General features: G+C 42.0%; 1 protein-coding gene across 4 annotated transcripts; it reads left to right on the forward strand.

Annotated features, from left to right (window-relative positions):
* The first annotated feature begins 534 nt into the window (after window positions 1-534).
* Window positions 535-18,558, forward strand: FOXRED1 (FAD dependent oxidoreductase domain containing 1). Of its 4 annotated transcripts, none has more exons than XR_015750364.1 (12): window positions 535-680; window positions 1,782-1,981; window positions 2,601-2,711; window positions 3,582-3,700; window positions 5,169-5,263; window positions 7,007-7,108; window positions 9,234-9,307; window positions 12,771-12,931; window positions 14,997-15,059; window positions 15,191-15,358; window positions 16,192-16,296; window positions 17,456-18,558. XR_015750364.1 is itself a non-coding variant. In XM_087970022.1 (12 exons), the coding sequence occupies exons 1-12, from the start codon at window positions 554-556 to the stop codon at window positions 17,708-17,710; spliced, it is 1,542 nt and encodes a 513-aa protein (XP_087826148.1). In that variant the 5' UTR covers window positions 535-553; the 3' UTR covers window positions 17,711-18,558. The 4 variants fall into 4 exon arrangements, 2 of the variants coding, with proteins under 2 accessions (XP_087826148.1, XP_026536998.1); XM_087970022.1 differs by having other exon boundaries at window positions 15,191-15,320; XR_015750365.1 differs by lacking the exon at window positions 14,997-15,059.
* Window positions 18,559-19,367: the final 809 nt, after the last annotated feature.

Raw genomic sequence — 19,367 nt, forward strand, 5'->3', positions numbered from 1 at the left:
AGATAGAAAGTGAAGAGCTGTTTCGAACGTCAGACACGTTGTCGCCTTTATCACTTATACCTTTTTTTTTTTTTGGAACGGTCTACATTCATGAGGGACGAGTAAAAATCCTGGGTTTTGTCATTGGAGATACAGGGTGCTTATTCCGGGAAGGAAGCCTGCTTAAAATATGCCGGGTCTCCCTCTTGAATTATAGAGATAGAAATAGAGAGAGAGAAAAGGTTGGAAAAATGAAACGGGGAAGAGGGGCTGGACACGACAGCCTTAAAGTGGCCTCCACGGTAGAGGAAGAGGCGGGGCTAATCTTGAGATAGAGGGAAAAGAAGATCGGATTGGTCTATTCTTCCGAAGGCCGCGCGAGACGTAGCGAGTGGGGCGGGGCTTGGCGGCTTCCCTGGACATGTCAGAGCGAGGAGCGACGTGGAATGGATCTCTCGGGGGGCGGGGTTGCGGAGTGGCCGCCGATTGGTCCTTGAGCGGGGCGGATTGAAGGGGCGGCGGCGGTTTTAAACGTCACTCTTCCCTCTGACGTCAGAGAGGCGTCTGTCGCGCCATGCTCCGCCGAGGGAGCCCGCTGGCCGGTCTGCGCCCTTTGCTGGCGGCGCGACGGCGGCTCTTCGCTAACCCCGAGGAGCCCCGGGTTCGCTTCAGCATCATCCGCGGCGGGGATTTCTTCCGAGGTGAGCCCGCGGCGGAGGAACAGACGGCCCTTCTCTCCGCCTGGGGCCGCCCTGCACCCTGTCCTACCTGTCCGGGGTGTTGTGTGGACAAGAACGGGAGAGGCGCTCGCTTCGCATGGGGAGGCTGAGAAGAAAGCCGTGGAATTCGTTGAAGGGCGTTTTGGCTGGTGGGGCATCCCAGCCTGGGGATGCTTGATGGGGCAGCTGAGCCCCCAAACCGGGCTCTGCCGGGGCTGCCCAGGCAGCGTTTCTCTGGGGACGGGGATGCTCTCTGCCCCCCCCCCCTCCGCCCTTTAAAGAAGCTCATATTCGGTTATCCTATTTAAAAACCTGCCCCCCCTTGCAATCAGCAGGTCTAACTTGACTCCACTGATTTATTGATTTATTTTATTTTAACCACCCTGTACAGGTAGTCCTCAACTTACAAGGGCTCTCTTAGTGACCGAAGCTACAACATCAATGGAAAAAGAAGTGGGGGACTTATGACCATTTTTTACACTTATGGCGGTTGCAGCACCTCCATGGTCACATGATTTACGTTTGGATGCTTGACAGCTGACTCACATTTATGACGGTTGCAGTGTCCTGGAGTCACGTGATCGATTTTTGTGACCTGAGAAGCAAAGTCAATGAGGAAACCAGATTCACTTAACAACCGTGCTACTAATTTAACAGCTGCAGCGATTCACTTAACACATGTGGCAAGTAAAGTCATAAAATAGGGCAAAACTCACTTAACAATATAAATTTTGAGCTCAGTTGTGGTCGTAAGTTGAGGTCTACCTGTAATCCCTTTTATTGGGGTGGAGTTGGGGGCAACTGAATGGAACTGAGCATTTACTGGCTGGATGCCCTCCCTGATGCCTATACAGAGTTCACAGCAGATATTTTCTTTTTGTCGCTTCCTAAGATTGAGCTGTCAGACTCCTGATTTTAAGGCAAGTGTCACTCTGGCTGATTTTTTTATGTGTTGTCCAATCAGTGAGCTTCAACTCTGTGAATGTAAGGTCATAAGAATTTGTAAGAGTATAAGGAGGTTAGTGACTGTTAGAATTCACAAAACACTGTATAACATTTAGCTTAATTTTCTCCCTTTCTCAGAATTTAAGAAGCTGACCAATTTCCCAAACTTGAAGACTGACTTTGATTCCTTATTTCCAAAAAGAGATCTCCCTCCTGAGCATTCCGATGTGGTGATCATTGGCGGTGGGATAATAGGCTGGTCCATTGCCTACTGGCTGAAAGCCAAGGAAACACGCAGAAATGCCATTCAAGTGTTGGTAATTGAGAGAGACAATACTGTGAGTTCTTATCTCAGTTCCGCTTAAACAAAAAGAAGCATGAGATTGAGGGTTAGCTAACAATGAAGAACTGTCTTCATTTACCTTCCCTGGATATTCAGGTTTATTCCTAAAGGTAGACTGTTGGAGAGTAATTAGAGCAGCAGAACTTTAGTGACTGTTAAAAAATCCCTGCAGGGTCAGCCAGCCTGGCCAGTTGAAGAAATTCTGGGAGTTATAGCTTAACTAAATCTAAGTTCTACACTTTGGCTGTGAGTTCCAGGATGCATTTGTGAGACCCTAGCATCAAGGTTTAATTTAACCTAGTGAGTCATCTTGCGTCTGATATTATTTCTCAGCTTGTTATCTCGGTGTTGTGAGTATACAGTTGGGAGAGACTTTATCGGGAAAAGATAGGATAAAAATATAATACACTAAATATGGGGTAAGATGCCACTTGATGAATTGCAATAAATAATACATTAAATTGCAAAATAGCGATATGTGCAAATTCAGTATTTTGTCCTACCAGTATTATTCCTCATCTTTTTTTCTACTATTTGTATGACTGAAATACTTCGGAAGGGAAGATTTAAATATAGCTAAGTAACTCCTCGCTACTTTTCTTGTTTCCCTGCAGTATTCCAAAGCATCCACAGTTCTTTCTGCTGGAGGGATACGGCAACAGTTTTCAGTGGAAGAAAATATCTGGATGAGTTCTTTCTCAGCAAACTTCTTGCGTTTAATCAACGTATGTTATGCTCTCTGGATTTTTGATTCTGTGGCTATCATTTTGTTCTATTTGTCCCCGTCTCATCTCCCCATTGCATCCCTTGGTGGAGTACACAGGTAATCTTAAAAGAGAAAAATGAGGGAAGGCATTAGGTAGTTCCTTGGATATCAAGAATAATATGACTGAATCTCTCAAGGAAGAAGTAATAAATATTGCTTCCTGATAGATACATTGCTAAGAGATAACACTTGGTTAGGTGTGATATGAATCCAACTCTGTCTTATACCTGCAACCGTTTCCATCAAGGGCTTGTTAGCTATATTCACTGTTACTAAATGCATGATGTGAACTTGAGAAATAGCCTGAGTAAATTCCTGATTTCTCTCTACCACATGGGGAGTTCATCATAGGGTCTCTTGTATGAATTTGTAGGGGTTTTATCAATCATTGTGAAATAGGCTCAATTCTCCAGAATCTATAAGCTATATTTCTCTTTAAAAAAAGTTTATTTAAAACAAAGGTTTCAAAAGACAATATCAGCAAGTGGAAAGAATTACTGGAGTTACATAATTAATGCTTAATATAACCAGAAAATGCAAACCATACCAAAGTATGTTGCATTGTCTTTTTGACATGAAAAAGAAGTACAAATCTTTGAGTTTAGTGCCCAAAATACCTAATATTTATAAATATTAACAACGCCCCCATAAGGAAACCTATGAAAAGTAATATAGATACGTATGTAATTCCTGATTTCCCCCCATTTTGAATTCCAAGCAAAACATAGTTGCATAAACTATTATTTGCCTTGTGTGATATAGAGGGTGCATGGGATTAACTAAGTTGACTTGATAATTTTCACTCTATCCCTTTGTTTATTCATTCCAGGAACATCTTGGTGTTGTTGGGGAACCACCCATTGATATTCAGTTTAATCATTCGGGTTATCTCTTTCTCGCTTCAGAGAATGAAGCTGCTGTTTTGGAGGAGAACGTAAACCTTCAAAGGTTGGGCTCTTTTGGGTATCTGATTGAGAAAGGTGTTAACACAGGGCATGAATATTTTTTTCTTTTTACCACATTTTGCTCTACAAGCACAGTGGTTGTCTCTTTGGATTACTCAGATTATCTTATTTTCTATTAATACACATCTTCTATTCATTTGCTGTAATCCAAGAAAAGTGGATGTTAACTGTATTTGGTGCTTAAATAAATAAAATGGAAGGAAGAGAACAAGGATAAAACAATAAAATGGAAAACAAAGTAATACAACAAAAGAAATTATGTTTAGAACCTTGTATATACACACATATATGTACCCCAAAATAACTGTTGGTTAAGGATGATGGTACTTTGGTTTCAAATCAGTACTTGATTCATGTATGAAAGGCCCTAAGGTGGCTTGTTTCGATTTATGAGCAAAGAAATTGTTAGGCAAACCATTATTTGTCCTCACCATTTATTGTTTCTCATATGGATAGATGGAAATGTTTGGTCTTAAACTCTTCACAAGTAGCTTATTTTCAACCAAACTCATCTTTCTCCCTGGGGAGAAAATTATTAGGAATGCAGCAGGGGGAATATCAGGCCTCATACAAGAGCAAAGGAGGAAACCAGCATCTTGTGGGAAACCAGGTGGCCTGAGGAGACCCAAATGAGTTCTTAGATTCATCACTTGCCAGACTCTGTCAATGAACCTGTTAGTCCAGGGATCCCCATCCCCCAGTCCATGAAAAGGCACTGGACCGCGGCATGCTGCAGAAAGACCTCTCTCCATGGAACCGGTCCCAGGGGCCCAAAACGTTGGTGGTCGCTCTGTTAGTCCACCATGATTCAATGAGATTGCATGGCTGGCTTCGCAAGTAGAATTGATGGAGCTTTGGGATCTGCCAAATTGTCAATTTTGGAGAAATATCTTTTTCGCCTTGTAGATTTTCAGTAGAACTTCCAATTTGGGCCTTTTTTAAAAATTGATCAAAAATTAATATTGGATCAAAAATTAATATTGTCAGGGTTCCAATTTACCCACCCAATGGAATCAAAACTCCAAGGCAGGCATCTTCCTCAAAGCACAGATTTATTAGGCATGTCATATTGGCACATCTGGGGAAGCCCAACTCTAACCCCTCCCTTGGATTTCCCCCTACTTAAAAGTAAGGTTTTTTTTTCCCCTGCCCATGCAATCCATTGCGTGGTCCAATCAGGCCACAGTCCGGAGGTCAGTTGGTCTCAGATCCCACCTCCTCGCACCTGTGGGAAGGTCCTCGGTTCTCAGAGGAAAGAATACTACTTTGGCTACAATCCCACAGTTATCTCTACCTCTCCCCTCCTCTTCCCCCAGCTCCACTTATCTCCACTGTGGCAGCCCTGAAGGTGCCAGGGAAAAATGATTTCAGGGCTGATAAATATTTTTAGTAGTCTGAGTTCCTAAAAGTTGTAGTGAAAGGTATCTAATTTTTATTTTATCCTTTATTAGAAAGGAAGGCGTAGCTGTCTCTCTGCTTTCACCAGCACAACTGAAAAAGAAATTTCCATGGTTGAACACTGATGACGTAGCTCTGGCTTCTTATGGTACCAACTGCTAATTCTTTATCTTATCCCTTATCCTAAAGCAAAATGGCAGCATCACTGTTGAGGTAATTCCCTGTTAGCAGAATGAGCGCATACAGGGAGACGTATTTGAGAGAAGTGTTTGAATAATACACACACAGCACACAGATACACTGTACAGTAAATGTAGGTTTTACTTCCAGAAACGTTAAGCAAAGTTCAAGATAAGCAGTCCAAAGTCATTCACAGGTAAGATCAGTCAGTTTTCAGTCCAGGGATAATCCAATAACAAAGTCCAGTGTCAAAAACAGCTCAGTAACAGACTTACATCAAATCCAGGAATATCAGTCAATTAACCTCCAACAGAAGGAAAAACAGACTCACTCACTTCTGAGACTAAGACTAAGACAACCCAGGTTTCTGGCTCCATCTTATGGCCGTTTGAGAAACCACACCCAATTACACTTTTAGGATTCCCTTAAAGAGACTATTAAAATGTCTATCCTGGCTGATATATTTCCAACCTAAATAGCTGTTAGGTGACTTACATTCCTAACAATCACTATTTTGACTACAAAATTGCAGGCTAAAGACAAGGAGCCTTTTTTTGTAGGCTGAAATCACTTGGATTCCAAAACCGGACGGTCAATTTTGTTTTCCTACTTGCAGTCTGCCTGCAGATAGTAGTTCTGTCACCTGGTTTTTCAGTTCCCAGTTCAACTGAAGCAATTACCATTCTGAGGCTTTGTGGCTTTCACTCCTTCCAAATCCTTACTAGTTAAGAGAGCAAATTCAGCTTTACGCAAACTTCCCTCTGTTGAATTTGCAACAGGAATGTGTCCTTTGTGGGATGAAAGTGTTGCTGTTATATATTGAGCCCAGGCCACTTGTGTGACCCTGTCTGCTAATTATTTCTCTTAAAACTACCTAGCCAAGGCTGCATAGTCCAATTATTCATTAATTTGCCCATATTTCAATCCGTGACCAAGCACAAGCATTCAAAACCTGCAGATAAGAACTTTGGGGACAAAGGTTTTTTTTCTAAATTTATCAATGAGTCATCAAAGGACTTTGAGTTTGTTTTTTATGCCATGCATCTAGCAAAAAAGATCATAACTCCCACTTCTCTAAAATGATGCACGGTGCTGACCAAATTAATATTTGGTACCTGCTAATAACTCATAGAATTATCTCAAATGCGGTTACTGAGCAAAGCACAATGGGATTCATGCACTGTCTAAGCCAGGGGTCCCCAACCGCCGGTCCGCGGACCGGTACCGGGCCGCGGAACAAGCCTTACCGGGCCGCTGGTTGCTGGCGCCGCCATCTTTTTGGTAAAAAAGCAATTTTTGTCAAAAAGATGGCGGCGCAGCGTTGGTGAGCTTTTCGGGTAGAAAGCCATTTCTACCCGAAAAGCTCACCAGAGCGCTGCGCCGCTATTTGACGAAAATCACTTCCGTGACGTCACCGAAGTGATTTTTCGTCAAAAAGATGGCGGCGCCCAGCTGACGCCGAACCGGGCATGGGCGCCAGCTGACGCCGGAACCGGGCCGCGGCGTCAAAAAAGTTGGGGATCCCTGGTCTAAGCCATGAATGACACATTTCAGTGCTTGTGGTCAGTCTAATTCCCAACCAGTTATATTACGTTGCAGTTTAGAATTCTTGTCGAGTTGGCCTTTGTCTAACATTTGCTGTTAACATTTAAATGCCAAGGTTTGCATTCCTACCATTTTTCTTGTATCCTTTCCCTGACTTTTCCTTCAGGCTTGGAAAATGAGGGCTGGTTTGATCCCTGGTCTCTTCTCAACGCATTCAAGAGAAAAGCCATCTCTCTGGGCACGCTCCAGTATCACGGAGAAGTGACATGTAAGCGTTTTCCTTTGTGCTCCCTGCTGTAGCCAGGACATAGCTTTATTGCCAACAGGAATATTTTCTAAGGTACATTACCTGGAAGCGGATTCATGAGAGTCTAATGGGTTGAATCAAAGTAGTGTTCTCTATACTTGGAGTCAGTTGGAAAATAATCAAAGAGAGAAGCAAACCTGGAATCAAGGAGAAATTTCCTAACAGTGAGGACAATCATAACCAGTGAAACAGAAGTTGCCTTCAGAAATCATGGACGGTCCATCACTGGAGGTTTTTAAGAAGAGACGGGACAGTCGCTTGTCTGAAATGATATAGGTTCTGCTTGAGCAGGGGGCTGGACTAGAAGACCTTCAAGGTCCCTTCCAGCTTCTATTCTATTCCATTCCATTCTATGCTATTCCATTCTCTTTTACATTCCAATATCTATTCTATTCCACTCCACTCCTATTCCTATTCCTACTCTACTCTATATTCTATTCTTCTATTCTACTCTACTGTATATACTGTTCTCCTATTCTATTCTATTGTCATTACTGTGGGGAAAAATAATCAGAATCAGTTTTGGAGTTTTGCCCCGTTTTACAACCTTTCTTGCCACAGTTGTTAAGGGAATTGCTGCAGCTGTTAAGGTAATAACGCAATTGTTAAGTGAACCTGGCTCCCCCATTGGCTTGGCTTGTGAGAAGGTGATCACATGACTCCGTGACACTGCAACCGTCATAAAAACATGCCAATTGACAGGTGCCCGAATTTTGATCACATGACCATGAGGCCACTAACCCAGTTGCGAGTGTGAAAAATGTTTGTAAGTTGCTTTTTTCAGCCCTGCTGTAGCTTAGAGCGGCCACTAAACAAATGGTTGTAAATTGAGGACTTTACCTATATTAGGAGGCCTTTATCCTCCCTCCCTCCATGCTATCAGGCAGCATTTTACCAATGGGGGGGGGAGAAGAATTTTATACTTTGCACAATTCCAGGTATCAGGTAACATTTGAGCTGCTCTGAGAAAGCATGATTATTCTGTGTCTTACCATAGAAGGGTTTTTTTTTCCAGCCTGGCACCAATATTGAAGTTTTAATCTGAACATATCTGGAGATAATTAGCAAAAGATAATTAAGATTTGCTAAGGCACTTGGCTGAAGTGCAGCCATTTAGTTAGGAAGGAGAGAAACTTCAAAATATCCCTAAGACATTTAGTATTGGCACTATTATAATTTTCCTCAACCTCCCTCCCCCCGCCTCCATTCTAAAAACTTTATCTAGGCATTTCAGTAGCCTTGATTGATTGATTTGAAGAAAACAAATAATCTTTAAAAAAATATTTGTAAGAGAAACGTTTTAGGGTTAGGGTGTGATGACCTGGAGTGTAACACAAACGTAACAAAATCCAAAACGTAAATAAATGTCCTTTAATGCCTCCAACTTGGCCCCACTGTTCAATAATTCTCAGTTGGAGATAAAACGTACTCAAAAATAGTCTTCAAAAGAAAGCAATACAGTCCGAACTTAATGAGCAGATAGAGGTGAAATTAAAACTAAAACAAACCCCAATGAAGGAAATTCCACAACAGACCAGGATAAGTAATTACCAACTTCAAGTATATAACAAGGCACAGTCTGTTGGAAGGACGCCAACCAAGATAACTTCAGCCCAAAATAAAACGCTTTGCTTCTGGCAACGCTGTGTTGTAACCGTATCTCTTATATACTATTCTCCCCAGCTGCAACCAATGAGGGGAATCATGGCCACTTCCTCTCTCGTAAGCCAAGTTGTTTCCTTCTCCATTCCTCCCTGCGTGTCCTAGGATGAAGAGAGGATGGGCCTGGTTCTTCCTCTGACTGCCAGCCGGCCTCTGCCCCTCCCCAGCCTCCACCACAACCACCGGAGCCGCACTCCCACTCCCTGTCAGCTGTTCCTCCACTCCCTCTGACTCCAACAAGGGCATGACATAGGGTTTGGTTCATGCTATAAAACATGCTAATCTGATAGGAAGAGTTATATGTTTTAAATAAATAATTGTAAATAGCAAGGAAGTTTTTTTAAAAAAGATCTTTATATTTCAGGAATGAATCAACGGCAGTTATTTTACCGCCTTCTCCATCTTTTTTTCCCCTCTCCTACAGCTTTCAACTCGGGTTTTTATGAAATGAAGATTAAAGATCAGCATTGTAAAGCCTCGTGTATTAAAGCTGTCAATGTGAGTCATTATTTTAGGGCCGGGTTATGCACCTCATGAATTACATAAAAGCATATATTTTCTGCTTAGGAGCGTTGCGGTGGCCTAGTGGTGGAGCTCTTGCCTCACAATCAGGAGGCTGTGAGTTCGACCCTAGGTAGAGGCAGATATTTCTCTCTTTGGGCACAATGAGAATATATCTGCCAAACGAAACTCCGCATTGGCAACAGGAAGGGCATCCGGCCAGCTCCATTCAGTTGCCCAGACTCTGCACCATCAAGGGATCATGAGGTTGTTAAAAGAGGGTGATATATTTCTGCCTACCTAATGTATATTTTTGCTTTCCTCTTGGATGCTGTCTTCATCAATGGCTCAAGGGAACAAGACATAAAGCATTTTAAAAGGCAAGACAATATGCCTGTTGAACACGGTAACAAATCAGTGCAAGTTGTCCTTGGTTTACAACCATTTGTTTAGTGACTGTTTGAAGTTATAATGGCACTGAATAAAAGTGACTTAGGACTGATTTTCACCTATATCCATTGCAGCATCCCCATAGTCACATGATTAAAATTCGGATGCCTGGCAGCTGCTTCATATTTATGACTGTCTGACAAGCAGTGTCAGTGGGGAAGACAGATTCACCAAACAACTGGATTACTAACTTAACAGCTGCAGTGATTCACTTAGCAACTGTGGCAAAGAAAGAGTGTAAGATGGGGCAAAACTCACCTCTGTTGCTTAGCAACAGAAATCTTGGGCTCGGTTCTGTTCGCAAATCTAGGGCTACCTGTGGTCTGTTTATTGCTACTGATAAAATTATAACTTAAGGCCCACTGATGTGGCATCAACATTAGTTCAATTTGTATCATCATTGATTGATTGATTGGCTTTATGGAAATTGGAAAGCCACCCCACTCATAACATATACCTTGGACAACTTACATTATTAAACCAATGCATATAGGTAGTCCTCAACTTACGATCACAATTGTGCCCAACGTTTCTGTTAAGTGAGTTTTGTCCCATTTTACAATCTTTCTTGCCACAATTGAGAAGTGAATCACTGCAGGTAATAACTTAGTAACCCAGTTCTTTTTTTTTTAAATACATTTTTGTTGAATTTTACAGAGTTAAAAACAACACAACAACAAAACAACACAAATACAATTTTTACAATGTTGTGACATCTATTTTCTCTATGTTTATTAATTACCTACCTATATATTTATATATACATTTATTTGTTTGTACTTTTATTTTTGCTGTCCTATCATCCAGCCAACTGTACCATTTCCCCATTCTGTATAGTATTCCTTCTCTTCCCTCTCTTGTAATTCGAATGTGAGTTTCACCATTTCTGCGCAATCCATAATTTTCTTTATAATCAAACTATCTGTAGGGGTGCTATCTAGTTTCCAACTTTGAGCATAGGTTATTCTTGCTTCTGTTAGGATATGTACTATGAATGCTAATAGATTAACAAGGATAATTATAATATAAAAATTAATAGGAATAGAATATATTTTCAAAGCTTTGATTTATGGATAAAAATTAATTGTTAAGATAGATAAATCTGTTGGATTGTTAACAAAAAAATATTTGGAAGAACAATTTGTAACTGGAAAAAGTAAGCGGAGAATAGAATTGATAAAGTAGGAAGAAAAAAGGGTTGAATAACTGAAACTGAGTGTAATAATATTAGAAAGCAAAGTAAAGTAAAAGATTAAATCAAAGAAAAATATACAGTGGATGGTGGAGTGGAGAAATATATATAAATTCTTAAAGATGACAGCCATAACAACAACTTTAAGAGTTGGAAAAAAAGACTCCCTGAAATCCCTCTTTGACATCAGCATCACCCTTGGGCCAAAGATCTATAGAAAGTATGCTTAGTGCAGAAAAACCAAGTAGCACTTCCAATATGCAGATGATGCTGACGACTCTATTGGCAATACAGGAAACCATGCATATAAAAATGCAAGAATCGATGAATAAAAACCATGAAGAATGAGATCGGGGAAATGAAAGGAGATATACAACAAATTGGGCAACAGAGTAGGCATAATCCAACATGTAATCGGAAAAAAAGGAGCATAAAATATGAGTGGTAGAAAATAGAACGGAACAGGCAGAGAAGAAATTGGAAGAGGTGGACCAGAGATTAATGACAATAAATAGAGATTTAGAAGAATCCATTATCAATTTAGAGGTGGAACAATCGGCTTTCTACTTGCGCTTTCAAAATATTACGGAAAACAAAGAAGAGGACCTGAAAACCATAATGTCCGAACTATTAGCAGAAGTGACAAAAAGGGAGACAAGAAATTTAAAATGAAATCGATGAGATCTATAGGGTACATACAAATTACGCCTGGTGCCACAAACTGCCGAGGGAAGTCCACATCAGATTCTCAAAAAAAGCAAGAGATGAGATCTACAAAGCTACAAGGGAAGAACCTATATCATACAAAGGCAAAGTAGTCCTGACATTGAAACAGATACGCAGATGTGTGAGGGAACAGAGGAGAGACTATGTCTTCCTATCAACACAACTAATAAATCACAGTATACCATTCAGGTGGTTTATACCGGAAGGCATGTTGGCAGGAGAAGAAAATAAGAATTGATAACCTAGGAAAAGCACAGGACTTCTATGACCAACTTATGATAATAGAAGAACTTGGAAACGAAGAATCAGAAAGTAGAAGCCTAGAGGAACAGCAACCCAAAGAAGAAGAGTTAGAAGCAAAGAGGAAGTAGAACAGGAAGAAAGAAGATTAGAACAAGAGCACAAAGAGAAAACGGTAAACAGGAAGACAGAGGCAACAGCATAGACAATAAAATGAATGAAGAGATAAAATTAGTATCTGTGAACATAAACAGATTAAACTCTCCAATAAAAATAAAACAAATTTTTACAAACCTGTATAAACAAAAAGCTGATATAATATGCCTTCAAGAAACACATATTAAGAAACAACATAAAAAATATTTGGAAGAAGCGAAACTAGGGGGAAAAAAGTAACCCAGTTGTTAAGTGAATCTGGCTTCCCCATTGAATTGTAAGTCAAGGACTTACCTGTATATATTTGTGTGTATGTATATGCGTATGTACAGTAGATAGGATAGCTAAAGCTACAGCTATCCACGGATGAGATTAGAATAAAAAACACCCAGGGCCAATGCATGGGGGAAGACCTAGGAAGTTCATTCAGGGGGTTGGTTTCTGGAGAGGGGTCCTTAAAGTTTCCTGAGATTTATTTTGAACACTCTTGGGACAGAAAAGGGAGGAGAGAAGGCTGCAAAGGAAGTTCAACATGAAGCATCATCTTTTCATTAGCTGTAGAGCAAATGCTTCATTTGTTCTTCCCTTTTTGCTTTCCTGTTCCTGTTGGAAGAGGTATCGGTTTGTTAGTGGACCATCTAACTGCTTGGTATAATCTCACCTGCTCTTTTGTTGCCCTTAATCTTCTACTGGTAGGTCCAGTTGCCCGAAAGTTTTGAACGTGCCAAGGTAGACTGTTGTATAGTGGTAAATGCGGCAGGAGCCTGGTCAGGCAAAGTGGCTGAGATGGCTGGCATTGGGGCTCCATCCGAAAACAACCCAGCAGGGGTCAAGTTTCCAGTAGAACCCAAGAAAAGGTGAGGTTAAGTTCCATTACCTGTACAGCATGTATTTCTTTGACCCAAAGAGCAAAACCTGATTTATTATAATGTTTGAACTGAGCTTGTTAGGTATAACATTGATACCCAACAAGGTTTGGGTGGATAAATATATAAACTAAGGTATCATAGTTTAAGTGTTTGTAACTTTAAGCACCACACTGCATGTAATTAGCCAATTAAGGGTGCGGTTAGAAACTGCAATAAGAGGAAGCAGGAGAAAGCTTGCTACTTACTGACTGCTGCCTATTGCCTGCTGCTTACTGCATAGTGCTTTACTGTTTACTGTTTACTGCTGTTTACTGCTGGATACACCTGTTTATTACTGTTTTACTGCGACTGTCTACTGTTTGATCGTACTACTGAATATCCAGCGTTATCCTCTGGAGAAAAGCATCGGAGGAGGAGAAGGTATCTTTATCGGCTGATAAAGATATAGTAAGGATTATTATCTGGACTGACTTAGTGAGTCTTACTGAATGGATATATTGTGAATGACATACGGACTGATTGACAATGCTTAAACTCTAACTGGATTAAAAACTATTTAAACTACAAACAGTGTTTGTGTTCAGTGTGTGTATACTCTAAAACCTTTCCTCTCTCATTTGGCTGCCTGGCTTGACTGCTGCTGCATACTCTGCTAGGGGTTTATCCCCAAACACTAACAGAGCTGTTGAGGTTTTCTGGCAAATTGGGGTTTCTGGCATAGTGTATTGTGTGAATCCAACCATCCAATTAAGGTAGCATGCATTTGGCAAGGCGTGGAGATCCGTATATTTCCAATTGGAGTTTAAGGATTGCAGTTTCTATTACATTTCTCAGCTGCTACTCAGGATACGTTTTAATTTCCTCCTCCTTTAGGTAGATAGCTTATCGTCTTTGGCCTGCATTCCCCTAAATATGCTGATGATCGTGCCTAAAATAGATAACCTGCCTACAGCTCATTTTTACAGTACTGGTAATCCCCTTTAGCGAACATCAAAGTTATGTGGACAGCGCCCTCTAGTGTTTAAGAACAAGTTCCAAAACTGCAAATTTTGTAGCACCAGGGCAGTTGTTACCCCTTACGAACAACCACAGAGGCTCTGCAACATTTGTCCTGCACTTTGCAGGTCAAAATGGAGATTTGGAGGAGTGGGCCCGCCCCTCCAACACTCCGTTTGGGCCTGCGCAGTGCCGGGTGAGGCCTGAATAGGCCTAAACAGAGCTGTGGAGGGGCACATATGGCTGAGAGGCTGGAGACAACTTGCTAGATCTTCGCACAGTAAGTGACCCAGCGCAGTAGGTTTGAGTAGGGGGAAAGCAGTTGTGGGGAGCATGAGGCATTATATGCAGCAAGACAAATCCCTTGTGTGTCTAATCACACTTGGCCAATAAAGAATTCAGTCAGTCAGTCAGTCATTCGTATTTCAGTGGGTCGGGGAGGCCTTGGGTGGTCTTAAACAGGTGGCTTGTTCCATCACTAGTCCCCTCCCCTGGTCTTTCCCACCCTGAAATACCTCATGTGCACTTAATAAATTGTGCATTCGATTAGCGAATACCTGGGCGAAAGGAGGGAATGGTCGCATTTAAGGTATGAGATTTACTCCCACGAATCCTCGGGTGATACATGGAAAGGGCAGGCTCCACTACATTCATAACTCGAGGACTACCTGTACCCACTGATCTTTTGATCCCTCTCTTTGGCCAAATTTAATCCCTGGCCTATGAAATGGAAAAGATCTAAGGAGGTATTGCCAGGAAAGTATTTTCTGAGAGAAGAGTGAGCAAAAAGCTGCGACCAGCTAGACTAAACCATACCAGAATAGACAAATGCAAAACTGTTGGTTCAAGGCAACTTCATATTTTAGCAAACAAGTCAAACGATACTCAGTGTTTTCCTTAGTGTGTGAAACTAACAAGGTACGGACTCTTGTGTCTTGTGGTATTGTTACCTCTTTTGCAGCTGTTCGCTTCTATTCTTGCTCTCCTTCCAACTCACCAGTTGGGCCCGCCTCCCCCGCCCCTGTGCTAGTCTGTCTTATATTTCCTTTGTTTGAAGCCCAGCTGATCCGCGCGGATTGCTGCGCCTCAGCTATTTTACTCACCGGGGCTGCAGTAGAAGGTAAGTTTTAGAGTTGTTTTCAAATGCACCATGTGCGCGCAAAGGGCGCACTCACCGAACTGGTTGTTACACCGGTTGAATCCCACCACTGGAAATACTGCAAGAGCGTCTCTTTATCCCTTCGCTCCTAGGTATGTCTATGTCTGGCACTGCCCTGAGGGACCCAGCTTGGAGTGCCCATTCCTCATTGACACCACTGGAGCGTATTTCCGAAGAGAAGGTTTGGGTGGCAACTATCTTGGAGGCTTAAGCCCAACAGAAGTGAGTTTATCAGGGCTTTGGGGACAGTTTTCTACCAGGTTTGTAAAGATTCTTTAGGGTTAAAGTGACAAGTGTATCTGGTCTGGTTCTAATAAGAATCAAGAGTTTTCTAAAGCCCTTCCTCTTCTTAAATTCTCGGATTTCCACCTTGTTTCCCAATTTTATAATAAATACTGTAGTTTCATCATCATAGCAATTCTAACAGTAGGTATCAAGGGAATGCCAGAAAACCGTGCAGGAACTATTGTGTTTCGGCAGGAACTTAAATCTGAGTTCTGAATTTCACCTCATAGTGTAAATACCATTCTTGAGCAACTTGGATTTTGTTTTCAATTTTTAGTGTACTCAAAACTCGTTGAAACTTCATGCTGCTGGTTCAGGCTTCGCTATTGTTTCTTAAGTTCATTTTTACCCTTTTGGGATGACCCATCTTAAAAGGATTGCTTTTCTAGGAGGAATTCAAGATTCAGGTGGTCCTTGACTTACAACCTCTTGTTTAGTGACTTCCAAGTTATGATAGCGCTGAAAAAAAAAAAAACTTAATGACCATCCCTGTGGTCATGTGAACATATCCACTTGACATAGCAACTGGCATATATTCATAATGATTGCAGCATCTTGGAGTCTTTTCCAGCTGGCTTCTGGCGAGCGAAATTAAAAAGGGCAACCAGATTTGCTTAACAACTGCAAGAAAAAAAGGTTGTAAAAGTCGGTGTGGCTTACTTAACATCCACCTTGTTTATGGACAGACATTCTGTTCACAATTGGGGTCATAAATCGAAGACTACTGTACAAATCAGATTGAATACTCTTAATCTTTGTGGATACTTATCTTGTTGGTAGAGTTATGAGGTCTGTGTTTACTTTTCAGGAAGAAGAGCCAGATATTGAAAATTTGGAGGTAGACCATGAGTTCTTCCAGGAAAAAGTCTGGCCTAAGCTTGCCCACCGACTGCCGTGCTTTGAATCTTTGAAGGTAAGATATTGGTTAAGTAGTGAAAAAAAAACCCTGAGAAGTTAGCACCTTTATTATTTACCTTTATTGTCACAATACATGTGTACAATGAGAGTGGCTCATCTTAAATTTCCTTACAACAGTTCACCCAAGCACACAGTAACAGACAGGATAAAAAGTCCTTTCCTATCTTAGTACATTTTGAGCTGGGCTTAATATTCTACAACACTTCGTTTAATTGGATGAGTTGACTGTAGAACTGTTTAGCACTGTTGTCAGAACTGCATGCAGCAGAACCCCTGGTCACAACTATAATTCATTCTATAACTTGGTCGCAACCCGATTTGGTCGTGATCTGAAACTAATTTTGGAAATTTGGCACTTACAAAAAAAATGGTGCGGAAGGGGAAATCGGCCCTGGGGGGAAAAAAATGTGGATTTTTTGGTCGGAACCCGATTTGATCATAGTCAAAAGCGTTTGTGAGAGGTTCTACAGTACAAGGTTACTTGGTAATATATATATATTCTAGATCAAGGGTGCCAACTCAATTTCATTGAAGGCTGCATCAGGGTTATGTGTGACTTCGGGAGGCTGGGTGGGCATGGCCAACTCTATGTCACTCATGTCGGGGGCACCTGTGGCGTCCCGAGTGGTCTGCCAACAAAAACGGGCTCCTGAGCTCAGTTTTCAGCCATGATGGCGTCTTGCAACCCTCTGCCAGCAAAACAGAGCTTGGGAGGGCCGCGTGCCAGGCCTTCACTGTTTCCAGGATGGTCTCGCCGGCCAGATCTGGCCCGTGGGCCTTGCGTTTGACACCCCTGTTCTAGATTATCCAGCACAGCAAAAGGCTTATCTGCTGGTTATATCAATTTAAAGTCAAGATTCAAATTTTCAGTATTTGGAAAAGGATCCTTCTTTGTTATCTTTCTCCTCCATTTATGTCTCCTGTTTAAGCTTGTTTTTAGTTGGGCGCAGCTAGTTAGAATTGAATTCCTAACCTAAGTATTCCGTTGACATGACTCGGATTAGATCAGCCAACCAACTGCTTAAGAAACCAGCTCTCCATGGGTTTTTTGTGGTGTGTGTGGGCTTTTATATTCTTTACCCTTCAGACTTGTCTCTCAATCCATTGTACATCATGCTCAGGACTAACAAGAAATTGATCTCTATTTCTGGCAGGTGAAAAGCTCCTGGGCCGGTTACTACGACTACAATACGTTTGATCAGAATCCTGTGATTGGCAGGCACCCACAAGTGTCAAACCTCTACTTTGCTTCAGGCTTCAGTGGACATGGGTTACAGCATGCCCCAGCAGTGGGACAAGCCGTAGCCGAGCTCATTCTTGACCTTAAATATAAGACCATCAACCTGGAGAGATTCTCCTTCGATAGGCTTATCAAAGATGAGAAGCTCCTGGAAAGAAATATAGTCTAATGCCACCCAAGTTGGGATTCATTTGAAGAGCTGAGTCTTCATCGTTTTATTCTCTCCCTACTTTTTATCGTCAGGCCTAGTCATTGCATCCAGCACCAGGAAGTTGCTCTGACTGTGATATGGCAGCAGCTGCAGCTCATTTGAATGGGTCTGTTCTGCGCAGAATAACTCGGAGTAACCGAAGAGCGATCAAATGCTGATGCTGCTGTGATCAAAGCTCGCGGAACCCGAAATTGAAGAGGAGACTCGTGGAGGAGAGGGGTTTTCCCCTCGCCAGCTCTACTTCTGCTCTCCTTTGTCACTTCTCCTGTGCTTTAGAGCTTAAGCTTCTCTTTCAGCAGAGGACTTTAGAGAAAGAGGAAGGAGATGACAAAAGATCTGCTGTCCCTCTTGTACCTCTTCCTCCGCTGTTTGGCCTACTAGGACTCTGGTGTCTGCTTACTGCTAACACTGCTCAGTGTTAGAAGAAAAAGGAAGTTATTCCAGGAATGTGGCTAAAAGGAGACAAAAGGAAACGACTCAACCAGGCCGCTTTTTAAACACCTCTCCCTTCTCCCTCCTTCAAGTCAAAATTTAGATCAAGAATAGGATGTCTTGGACTGAAATAGAAGTTTAACGAGGATAAAGCCTTACCTGCAGCCATTCATCAGCTAGATTCGTTTAGACCAGGGGTCTCCAACTTTAGCAACTTTAAGACTTGGGGACTTCAATTCCCACTTGAAGTCCACAAGTCTTAAAGTTGCTAAGGTTGGAGTCCCCTGCTCTAGACAGTCTTTCTCAAACTGGAAATGTTAAGATGGGTGAACTCCAATTCCCAGAATTCCCCAGCCAGAAATCTAAGAAAGAAACTCTCCGTTCCCTAGTTTATCTCCAGTACCTGATATGCAGAAATGTTATGTCTCACCTGTACCAACAAGGTGAGAAGTCCAAATTTCCAACCGAATACAAACAAGCAAGTCCAGTAATTACAGGGTTAAATTCCTTGAGCTGATAAAGTTCTTGGCAGTCTCACACAAGCTGTCTGTCAAGTCCGACAAGAAAGTAGGAATATAAATCACAAGCTGTCACCGCACACAGGATACTTCCGAAGCTTCTCTCACTTAAGTAACACGTCCCGAACAAGTTCCCAGAGTGAACACACCCACTTTTATTCCCTGTGGGGCGTGTCAGTCCCTCATCTCAGTCTCTGATTTCGTCCTTCCTTTCTGCGTTGCAGCTCGCACTTTTGCTTGCGCCGTTGCCTCGCATCAAGTCAGCATTCCTCAGCTTGATCTTCAGTCAGAGGCTCTGATACGCTCTCCTGGTTATCTGCCGACACCTGAGGCACAATCAGGGAGGAAGGTCTTGCCGAAGAGGAAAGTCCTGGGGAGGAAGGCAACTCCAAATCCTCTAACAAAGCAGGCTCAAACCTCAGAGCCAAATCCTCCTCTTCCTCATTGTCTAAGTCTTCGTCCTCTAACAGAGCAGGCTCAAACCTCCGAGCCACAACACAGAAGGATACCAAATCTATAGGAAATCTTAATTTGTTTTTCCTGCTGAAGGTTACTCCTAAGATATCTACTTCAATCACCTTGCAAAGTACCTAATTTGATTTTTGTATTGAGTTTTGGAGGAGGACCACAACTGGGACATAAATACAGTGTGAGATGCAGAGAAG

The sequence above is a fragment of the Notechis scutatus genome, chromosome 7 (genome assembly GCF_049901735.1).
Source record: "Notechis scutatus isolate UNSWTSFEM ecotype Mainland chromosome 7, rNotScu1.2, whole genome shotgun sequence".
Classification (NCBI taxonomy): Eukaryota; Metazoa; Chordata; class Lepidosauria; order Squamata; family Elapidae; genus Notechis; species Notechis scutatus.

Excerpts from the sequence above, each read along its gene's own strand:
- FOXRED1 (XM_087970022.1), top strand. The coding sequence starts at position 554 with ATGCTCCGCCGAGGGAGCCCGCTGGCCGGTCTGCGCCCTTTGCTGGCG. Across the intron at positions 9,308-12,770 it reads CGTGTATTAAAGCTGTCAAT|GTCCAGTTGCCCGAAAGTTT; the intron begins GTGAGTCATTAT and ends TTCTACTGGTAG. Across the intron at positions 16,297-17,455 it reads CGTGCTTTGAATCTTTGAAG|GTGAAAAGCTCCTGGGCCGG; the intron begins GTAAGATATTGG and ends TATTTCTGGCAG.